This window comes from Sus scrofa, chromosome 2 (genome assembly GCF_054392235.1).
Source record: "Sus scrofa isolate SSC_HxYL_T2T_F1_AM1 chromosome 2, Sscrofa_HxYL_maternal_Yorkshire_Landrace_v2.0, whole genome shotgun sequence".
NCBI classification, from domain to species: Eukaryota; Metazoa; Chordata; class Mammalia; order Artiodactyla; family Suidae; genus Sus; species Sus scrofa.
In genome coordinates this window covers 14,564,943-14,576,653 of record NC_139384.1, presented here as the reverse complement: position 1 = coordinate 14,576,653, position 11,711 = coordinate 14,564,943, and the positions used below count along the sequence as shown (strand labels likewise).

Here is an 11,711-nt window from a genome sequence, read left to right as displayed (position 1 = left end):
ATTTTTTTTTTTTTCTTTTTAAGGCCACACCTGCGGCATATGGAAATTCCCACACTCGAGGTCAAATCACAGCTGCAGCTGCTGGCCTATACCACAGCCACAACAACGTGGGATCCGAGCCACGTTGGCAAACTACACCACACCTCACGGCAATGCTGGATCCTTAACCCACTAAGCGAGGCCAGGGATAGAACCTGCATCCTCATGGATGCTAGTCAGATTCATTTCCGCTGAGTCACAATGGGAACTCCATAAATATAAGGAATTCTTAATAATGGTAACTTTGAGAAGTGAGAATGGAAGATCAGGGTGGGGCAAACAAAAGGAAATATTTTACACTTTTATGTTATAATCTTTCAAAGATTGAATGTTACTATAAAAATGTAAACATTTTATACGGTAAAATTTACATATAAAGTTATAAAGGTAAAAATGTATGAAGAAAGAAGAGTTACTCCCATACCTACATATGTAATAAAATAGTGCCCAAATTTTACACACAATTCACACACATATCATATGTAAAGCTAAATTTTTTATACCTGTCTTTACTATTTTGTCATTAGAGTATAGCTTTTCATTATGGATTTAAAATCAACTCTTCTGTAAATGCGGTGAAACTTGGTTCCAGTTCTCACATATATATTTTTTTTATTTAGTGTGTAAAGAAAAATACACTGTAATTTTACTTCTAAAGTACATTTCTTCTGATCAGTTTCCGAAAAGCTTGTTTCACATCCTTATTCCTCAGACTGTAAATGATGGGGTTCAACATAGGGCTTACAAAAGTGTAGAAAACAGCAATGACTTTGGACTGTTCCACTGACTTGTCCGTGGGAGGTCTAACATACATGCAGAACAGAGTCCCATAAAACACGGTCACTGCCACCAGGTGGGACCCACAGGTGGAAAAAGCTTTACGCCGGCCTTCAGCAGAACGCATCTTCAGGATGGCAATGAGAATGAAGATGTAGGAGATGAGGATTATGAGAAGGGAGTTGGAGAGATTAAATCCTGCCACCACGAACATGGATGTCTCCTTAATGAAGGTGTCAGAGCACGAGAGTCGGATGAGGGGCGGGTCGGCACAGTAGAAGTGATTAATGACATTGGAGCCGCAGAAGGTCAAGCGGTAGGTCCACATGATTTCCATCAGGCCACTAAGGAACCCATAGACATACGGACCAGCAATCAGGCAGATACAGACCCCCTTGGACATCTTGCTGCTATAAAGCAAAGGATTACAGATGGCCATGTACCTATCATAAGCCATTACAGCTAGCATGTAATATTCAGTGATCACCATGGCAATGAAAAAATAACACTGGATTAAACAGGCTGTGTAGGAAATGGTTTTTTCCTCTGATAAGAAGTTTATCAACATCTTGGGGGTCACGTTAGTGGAATAGCACAAATCCAAGCAGGACAAACTGGCAAGAAAGAAGTACATAGGGGTGTGGAGGCGAGAATCTACCCTGATCAACAGCAGCATCCCAAGATTCCCGCCCACCGTGATCAAATAGATCCCCAGGAACAGCACAAAGAGGATGGGCTGAAGATCTGGATCATCCGTTAATCCCAAGAGAACAAATTCAGTCACCAAGGTGAAATTTCCTCTGACCATTTTCTTAGGTGCCAGCATCGTTCACTTAGGTGAATTAAAATAAATTAAGTGAATGGGAAGTCCATCATATGCTCTTTCTCTCTCTTTCTCTTCTACCCTCAGTTATCCTCACACCCAGCTATTATTAGATGGAGTCACACAGTAGGATATAGGATGTTTAAGAAGATCATAACCCCTAAATCTAGGTATATAATGTGCAGATGATTCCCCAAAAGAATGGCTCCTGTGACTCTAATTTGTTTTGGAATTGAGAGATTTATGACCCACAATTTGTCTTAAAATGGGTTGAACCATCAACTGCCACTTATAATTTGCTATAACGTCACAGGCTTCATCGTCAATCCCAGGAATGGTTTTGAATAAAATGGTGACATGTTTGAAAATATTTGCTGTCCTTGGTGCATATTTAGAAAGTCAAACCTTGAGACTTGTACTCCCTGCTTGCCTTACTAGAGAGCCCCAAATGGTAAGGGTTTAAAGAAAATAAATTCTGTGGGGCCTTTCATACTGCTATATCCAAAAAATACAGGAGATTATGGTATTCCTATATGAATAGACCAAAGACAAAGTCTCCAAATTTGGAAATAACAAAGTCCTGTATGAATTGCTGATGACGAAATTTTCACTGAGAAGAGTTTGTATGAATAACGCAAGAGAGGCTTAGATTGGGGAAAGGAAAAGTGGCCAAAACTTAGATCATAGTTTTGTTGCTTATCCATTTATTTATGTTTTCATTTATCCCAGAAAACATTTAAGAAGTTTATAGCACATGACAAAATTTGGCAAATTTTTGCTGCTAGTGGAACACAAAATTAAGCTTCTTGGCAGCCTCTATAAATAGTTCAACCCTTTTCATTTACTGACTTACAATGTCCAGAAGTTATAAAATAAAACTAATCAACGGAGATAGAATTATTCCTAGTACAGAGTTCAGGTGATAATAATTACAAAGAAAGGATTATACTTCCAGATAAAATGTTCATATGCACAATTGTACTATGAGACAAGCTCCAAATTTTTCAGGTACTCTCATATAATTTGCACTTTGTGTTGAAATTAGTACATATTAAGGTTTTTAAAAATCATACCTCCTTGAATTTTTTTTCTCTCTCTTGTTTTACTTCTATCTTGCCATCCAAGACTCTATTCCCAGGACCACTCTAAGTTTCTTGCCTGATTTGCACTTAAAATACTTGTAAAGAATCTGGAAAACATGATTCCCTGTGTGTCAATATTTTTTATTAAAGTATAGTTGAGTTAAAATATAGAGTCAAATTTTGCTGTACAGCAAAGTGACTCAGTCATACATACAAGAACAGGTAGCAAATTTAGAATATTTTTGATTAATTTATACAATAAATTCAAAGTAGTTGCATTAGAAATAAAGCCTTTTTTTTCCACTAAAAATATCTGAATGATTTTGGAATACTTTATATTAACTGAAAATTATTTGTTTGCATAAACAAGTGCTTAAAGAGCTTGTGCCGCTGGGAGGTGTCAAAGGCTCATATTTAATAGTTGTGGGAAAGGAACTTGATAGCTTCCTGTTTAATTTTACTGCACCCAATGTTTCCTGTGTTTAGAAATATTATTTATTTGATATTTATGCAAAAAAGTAACAAAATTTATCCTCCATAAATCTTCCATTTTTTAGCTCCCTTTCCAATATAGAATGCTAAGTAATTCATATTAAATTATTGGAGAGATTGCTGAACCAGTTTTAAAATAGCCATGAATACTTTGTTCTCTGAATGAGAACTATCACACATAAAAAATTAAGTTAAACTTCAATGTGGCAGGGAACAAGACATCCTTCTAAAAGGGATTTTCCTGTGACATTGGTGTCCAGTTTGAAATTTCTGGGTCATTTGTAGTCAGTGTAGGTAGCGATCAGTTTTTAATAGTCTATGCTCCTTATTTCAAGAAATATAACTGAAATAAAACTCTGCATTAGGAGTTCCCGTCGTGGCGCAGTGGTTAATGAATCCGACTAGGAACCATGAGGTTGCGGGTTCAATCCCTGCCCTTCCTCAGTGGGTTGACGATCCGGCGTTGCCGTGAGCTGTGATGTAGGTTGCAGATGCGGCTCGGATCCTTCGTTGCTGTGGCTCTGGCATAGGCCAGTGGCTGCAGCTCCGATTCAACCCCTAGCCTGGGAACCTCCATCTGCCGTGGGAGCAGCCCAAGAAATAGCAAAAAAAAAAAAAAAAAAAAAAAAAACCTAAATAAATTGGGTAACAGAGAAAACAGACTTGTGTATGATAATGAATTTGATTCACAAGGATATTGATATGCACATATGTTTACTTTTATTATGTAAATATGCAAGAAAAAAAGCATCACTTGCAATTTAGCAGAAATTATTGAGCAAAAAACCAGAGGTGACATTTATGATAAATTGATAAACATAATAAATATTTGGTGAAAAACTGAAGTTTCAAGAGTTTCCTCTTCTCCTTCTCAAAAAAGAAACAAAACAAACAAACAAACAAACAAACAAAACGAACAAACAAGGAGTTCCTGTCGTGGCCCAGTGGTTAACCTATCCGACTAGGAACGATGAGGTTGCAGGTTCGATCCCTGGCCTTGCTCAGTGGGTTAAGGATTCAGCATTGCCATGAGCTGCGGTGTAGGTCACAGACACGGCTTGGATCCCACATTCCTGTGGCTCTGGCGTAGGCCAGTGGCTATGGCTCCAATTAGACTCCTAGCCTGGGAACCTCCATATGCCGAGGGTGCGGCCCTAGAAAAGGCAAAAAGACAAACAAACAAGCAAGCAAACAAACAAAAAACTATCAGTGAAACTGCAAAGCTCACTTCTACAAATGTTATAGGTACCTGAAATACTACTCATTGAATGTCTATTGGGGAAACTTGTGCCCACTTAAGGGTCCCATTAAAATGATCCAGCAGAATAATTTTGAACCATTGTCACAGTCCATGTGCCTACAGCTCCCATTTCGTGGTCCTATAAGATGGATTGAATGGGAGAAGAGGGGATGTTGGAGCCAAGGATAGGACAACGGAAAATGAAAATAACTAAACTATGGAAGTTTAGTTTCAGTCTAGAAACTACATCAACTGGTCATTCAGACATAGATAAATCTGCAAGAATAGCTGGGCGAGTAATATTTTAAGGCAAGACATGAAGATAGAGAAGTCAGGTAGTTGGTGGAATCATGCATTTCAAGTGAAGATAAATTTCCCAGGAAGGAGCACTTTCCTCGTCTGTTCTGCTGCAATAAACTCCAGCATGTCCCCTTCCCTTCCCTTTCCATTCCAGTATCTCACAAATATAAGGACAAGGTACATTTCCTGATTACAAAGCATAAACCTAAATATAAACCATGTTAACATACAGTGGCTTCATACTAGCCAATGACATACCAGTAAAATCTCATTTGTGTCTTGATTTAGAAAATTGCCTTTTTACCTTGTTATTGGTGGACTTCAGAGTCCTCATCTATTCAATATCAGACTCTCCTCAATAATTTTCAAATTATAATTCTGGTTCTTTATTCAGGTAGTTACAAGTCCTACACTTATTACTAGTCATATATCTCTTAGTTAATATTTAAAGTTTCCCCAAAATTATCTTTCCCCAATAATTTAAAGAGAGATTTATAAAGTTCCAGGAGCTTTATTTCTTGCTAGAATAAGTTTAATTCTCACTTAATTTCATCTCTCTTTTTTTAATTACTTCATAAAGTTGGCTTTTTGTGGAGGGGGAGAGACTGTTCTTTCAACAGATATTCTAGAAAAGTTTATAAGGCTATCAGGCTGTTACTTTAATATGGTTATTCAATATGTGTTGAATTATTGAATGAATGGAAAGAATGATATTTGTAAAGTGAAATGATGAGTGTAAATACATAATTCCTGTAAAGCTCTATAATTTCTATTGACCATTCTATATAAGAAATATGTAATGACTTACTTTAACTGGCTAAGAAAATAAGCTAACATTCAAAGCTGATTTTGTTATCACCTGATTCCTATGGGTGAAGATCCAAAATGGAAACAAGGAAAGAAAATGTAGGTACAGAAGTAGAGTTTTCATGCCTACCTGAACCAAAGAAAGACTCTCTCAGCGACACTAGTGCCAAGTGATGAACTGCTGGGAATGATTTATATCCTCCTTGTAATTTGGAGCTTTTATCCCAAAAGTGTTTTTGAACACACTCTGGGGAAATTATTACAATGTTACTACAAGAGAAAACTCTAGGGAAATAGTAATTTATGTAGATTCATTCTCATTAGGGTCTTGGGATTTGCACCATGGGATTGCATCAATTGGTAAACATTTTGAGCTGATTGCTTTGAGTGATCAGGAGATTTTTTGCATTAGGTAATCACCATTTATTTCAATCCCATCAATAGAACAATTAATAAAAATACATAGTGATTACATAATTCATAGACTATCATGTTTCCATGATATCGTCCCAGTCTGAATTGCCTTCCACTAAATTATTATTGAGTATGTTTGCTTAAAAGATCTCATATCAAGAATAAAGTGGTTAAACTCTAAAACCCTCTGAGGAGAGTCATTTGGATAAGATATCATAATGAGTTGAGGTAGAGTCAGTTCAGGGTGATAGGTCCAGGTATTAGAAAGTAGCATTTTAGGAGTTCCCTTCGTGGGGCAGTGGTTAACGAATCCGACTAGGAACCATGAGGTTTCTGGTTCGGTCCCTGGCCTTGCTCAGTGGGTTAAAGGATCCGGCGTTGCCGTGAGCTGTGGTGTAGGTCTCAGACATGGCTCGGATCCAGCGCTGCTGTGGAGGCCAGCGGCTACAGCTCCGATTCAGCCCCTAGCCTGGGAACCTCCATACGCCGCAGGAGAGGCCCTAGAAAGGCAAAAAGACAAAAAAAAAAAGAAAGTAACATTTTATGGAAACCTGGTGAGCATGTAATTTAGCAATATTATTTATTTGACCAAACAGGATAAAGATGAGGTGACAATAGTATGCCTACTTCTTCTTTCCATTTACCAAGTATTCAAGTATTCTCTCATCAAAGATATGCAAATGCAGAAATGACATAATCCATGTGCTTACATAATTCTTATGTCTAACTGTGAAGGCAGGAAACGTGAAGTCTTCAGCAGCAACACATTGTCCAAATGCCATATGGAGATCAATGCTCTTACAATGGTCTGTTCTAGATTCTCTGTCATTCTCTCCCTTGTCTATTCATCTAGCCATTATTGGTCTTGTGACAACCTCTTTCTAAACTCAAAACCTTCCCATAGGCCTGTCACTGCTTTGAATACTAATTCTTCTAAACTTCCTCAAGTTATTGCCTATCCATGATTTAGATACCTTAAATGTCGATTCCTGAGACAGGTATTCCTCTACCTAAATGAAAACTAATAATCACCATAATCATTCCAGCTTGTCTCACCTTTTTTTTTTAATACCGTTTACTAAAATTTTTTTTGGGGGGGGCACACCTGTAGCATGCAGAAGTTCCTGGGCCAGGGATCTTACCCATGTTACAGCAGGGACCAGAGCCACAGCAGTGACAACACCAGATCCTTAACCATTAATCCACCAGGGAACTCAAATTACAATTTTAATTGTCAGTAAAGTGTGGTTTATTTTCATAAGATTTGTCTTCCCTTCCAGACTATTAAATTCCAAGAGAATAGGGGACTATTACTTTATAGTCACTATGTATCCAGCATTTAGCACACTGACTTTCTCTGCTAAATGTCCCATAAATATTTATTGAGGGAACTGATGGAAAAAATATAGCAGGATTTCAACCACAATGTGTTTTGCTTTTGTTTACACGGTGTTTTAAAATTGACCTATTTTGCATTAATTTATGGTATTATGAAAATTACTTTAAAAATCAAACAAAAAAATGAATATACAAAACAAAACAAAATGAATAGCAGGTAGAAATGGGGATTACTAAAGGGGAGGGGTATTGGGAACCAGGCAAAACAGATGGAGGGGGTCAAAAGTACCAACCTCTAGCTATAAAATAAGGTGTTGGAATATAATGTAGAATTTGTTGCAGTGTATACAATACTTAATCATTATATTGTACAACTGAAATCAATATAATGCTATTTATCAATCATGTCTCAGCTTAAAAAAGAAAAACTAAAAAAAAAGGAAAAACTAAAAATCAAGATAACCCGACTTCCCATGGCTTGCAATCTCATGGTAACAAATGACTGTAGCTGGGTAGCAGCTTCTTCCATTAAAGGATAAATGCTCTCTGGATGGCCAAAAACCCCTCAAATGCTTATTATTATCTTCTCACCTTCATACCAACTTCACTGTTGATTTATGCTATTTGATTTTTTTAGTCATCTTATTGAATATAGTGTGAGATGCACTAAACATTTACTTACAACATAGAATAGTAACAAAATAGAGACGATGATTACTTCTACTTACAAAAGCCTGGCAACATAAATCATCAGTGATGTCTTTATATCCACAGTGCCTTGATCAGGTGAGCAAGGGAGAACAAGGCATCTTTCATTTATGAAGGTAGAACGTCATGACCTTTCGTTGTTGTAATCACATCTGTTCCATTTGAGTTTATGTCAGCTTGCCCTTGAAGAATCTTAGTTTGCCCTTGAAATAACACCGTCATTAAGACAGTCTGATACTTAGTAAAATAACCCAGATTTAACAACAGATGGATGGATAAATACATTGTGTTTTATCTTTAACATGTAATCCTATTCAATAATAGAAAATATATCAAATAATGGATCCAACCAACAAATGGATAATTCTCCAAAACATTTTGCTAAGTGAAAGAATCTACATAAAAAGGAGTATAGTGAGTTTGATTCTTTTTATATGAATTATGGGTATAAAAACAGATATGTGATCATTAATGTCTGGGAGAAAATATTTGCAAATCAAAACAAAAATATTTATAACCATGAGTAATGAAGAAATAATAATACATATGCATTATTTTACATATATATTCAAAAAACTCATAAAACTGCAAAAAAGCTAAATAATCCAATTTTTAAAAATGAGCAAAAGACTAGAATAGACATTTTTCCAAAAAAGACATGTAAATAGCCAACAAGTACATGAAATAGGTGCTCAATATCACCAATCATCAGTGAAATACAAATCAAAACCTTAGTCGGATATAACCTCACACTGTTAGAATGGCTATTATCAAAAAGGCAAGAGATAATAAGCGCTGGAAAGAATGTGGAGAAAAGAGAACCCAAGTATACTACTGATGAAAATGTAAATTGGTACAGTCACTACGGAAAACAGTGTAGATGTATGGAGTTTCCTTAAAAAATCAAAAATAAAACTATGATATGCTCCAGTAAAACCATTTCTGGATGTATATCCAGAGGAAATAAGATTGTGATGTCAGAGGTATTTGCACCATGTTCATTTCACCACAGCCAAGACATGAAGACAACCTAAGGGCCCATCAGCTGATTAATGTATAAGACACACACACACACACACACGTATGCTCAAAAAAATATGTATACAATGGAATATTATTCATCAAAAAGAGAAGGAAATTGGCATTTGCTACAACATGAATGATCCTTGAGGACATTATATTAGGTGAAATAAGTTAGACAAACAGGAAGAAAATTACTGAATGATCTCACGTTTATGTGGACTCTAAAAACATTGGACTAACAAATGGTGGTCAGGGCCTGGAGGTGAGGGAAATGGGGAGATGTTGATCAAAGGGTACAAACTTCCAGATATAAGATGAATAACGTCTGAGGAGCTAATGTACAGCATAGTGACCACAGTTAACTATCTAATGCGTGGCACATTTGAAAGTGCTAAGAGAACAGATCTTCAATGTTTCACCACTGTAGAAAAACAACAATAAATTGTACTTAGGTGAGATGTTAGATGTGACAACCAGTATTATTACGATAATCCTTTTTCAGTATATAAATATATCACATCATCCCATTGAGCTATCATCACATCATATTAAACTTACAAAATATTACATGTCATGTATGTATCAATAAATTTGGGAAAATACTAGTCAGTATTTTTATAGTATATAGTCTCACTATACATTTTCAATATTAAAATCATAAGGCATATGTTCTCTGAAAAATATAACTAAATTATAAACATTTAACCATGAAAATTTTTTTAAAATCACAAATATATGTTCATTAAGCACCATCTTCTAAACAGTGCACAGGTTAACAGAGGCCCTGGAAAAATAATAAAATATTACAAGCTAAGGGATAAAGCATACGAAAATGAGGGGTTTCAGAGAAAGCACACTGTAGGTAAAATATATAAAATTTTGTATAACAAAAGAAGCAAGGCAAATCAATAATCCAAATTTCTTTAAAAAAAAAAAAAAACCTAGAAAAGAAGGTAAAAGGAAAACCCAAGTAAGTTCTAAATTTTTCAAGTCCAAGCACACAGAAAGAATTCCCTGTGTTCCTAGATCTGAGTTCCTGGATCCAAGCTTGCAGATCTGAGGGCAGAGGTAGGTCCCTACAGACAAAGAGCACACACTATACCCACAAACACAGGTCTAGGAAAAGAATGATTGTTCTAGTACTCTCACTTCCTATTCCATACAGGCCAATACACAAGACTGCTCATAAGAAACAGAAAATTATTATCATGACTCAAAATTTCTAGTTTTACTTTGTAAGTCAGGGGATTCCTACAGAAGGCTGTACTTCTTAGATTCCCAGACATCCCAAAATAGATGGTAACAAAAATAGAATAAATCCAAGGAACTAAGCTGAGAGCATGTTTATTCTGTTTATCATTTTAAAAAGTAAGAGCATACCAGTGTTTCAGGGAATACCAAGCATAATTTTCACTTAGAGCAGGGCTTCTCCAAATGTAATGTGTATACAAAATACCTAAGATTCAGTAAAATACTGACTTAAACATAATGGATGTGAGGAGCAAAATGCAATTCTTCAATTCTAAAATATCCAAACTAGTGCTATTTCTACTGACCCATGGACAGCATATTAAGGGCAAGGATCTAGAGTAATAAATACATGCAGACCGTTTACTCGCAGACCCGAGGATTTTTGAAACATGGCCAGAAAGAACTTGAAAACTCATCACAAAAATCCAAAGACATTTGAGACAAGGGATTGGAATTATGGTTTATTGAAAATGGGAGGCACTACCATCTTAGTGACCACATTTCTACTGAGCACTCTCTTCAAGGCCTGTTTTACACCCTTGTTCCGCAGGCTATAGATCAACGGATTAAGCAGTGGACTTACAAAGGTGTAGAAGACAGCTGTGGTTTTGGATTCTTCAATGGTCTGCTCTGTGGGTGGTCTTACGTACATGCAGAAGAGGGTGCCATAAAAGAGGGTTACACCCATCATGTGGGAACCACAGGTGGAGAACGCCTTGCGCCTTCCCTCTGCCGATTTGATCCTGAGGACAGTGGCAATAATGAAGGCATAAGACACCAGGATGATGGTGAGGGAGGTGGAAAGGTTGAAACCAGCTGATATGAGCATGGCATGCTCTTTGACATAGGTATCAGAGCAAGAAAGCTTAATGAGTGGTGGGTCAGCACAGTAGAAGTGGTTGATGATATTGGAGCTACAGAAGGTCAAGCGGAAGGTCAGGATGGTCTGGAACAGCCCATCTGAGAAGCCATAGGCATAAGGAAATGTGGCCAAGCACAAGCAGACACGCCTGGACATCTTAACACTGTAGCGCAAAGGGTTGCATATGGCCACATAGCGGTCATAGGCCATGGCTGCCAGCATGTAAAGCTCAGTGAGGAGCAGCGCTATGAAAATGTAACACTGTGCAAAGCAGCCAGCAAATGAGATGGTCTTCTTCTCGGAGAACAGATGAGTCAGCATCGGTGGGGTTGCGTTTGAGGAGTAGCACAAGTCCACGAAGGCTAAGTTGGTGAGGAAGAAGTACATGGGGGTGTGAAGGCGAGGGTCCAGTCGGATTAGCACCATCAAGCCCAGGTTGCCCAGGAGGGTGACAAGGTAAATGACCAGGAACAGCATAAAGAGGAGAGGCTGGAGTTCTGGGCGACCTGTGAGCCCCAGGAGGATGAATTCTGTCGGCGCACTGGCATTGGTGAT

The 11,711-nt window shown here is 37.3% G+C and overlaps 2 protein-coding genes across 2 annotated transcripts; both read right to left on the bottom strand.

Moving 5' to 3' along the window:
- Positions 1 to 691: 691 nt before the first annotated feature.
- On the bottom strand, positions 692 to 1,642 carry LOC100522065 (olfactory receptor 5M5). Its single transcript, XM_003124125.5, has one exon. The coding sequence runs from the start codon at positions 1,640 to 1,642 to the stop codon at positions 692 to 694; it is 951 nt and encodes a 316-aa protein (XP_003124173.5).
- Positions 1,643 to 10,748: 9,106 nt separating this feature from the next.
- On the bottom strand, positions 10,749 to 11,711 carry LOC146405135 (olfactory receptor 5M11-like). Its single transcript, XM_085011634.1, has one exon. It carries the CDS (start codon positions 11,631 to 11,633, stop codon positions 10,749 to 10,751), a length of 885 nt encoding a protein of 294 aa, XP_084867760.1. The 5' UTR covers positions 11,634 to 11,711.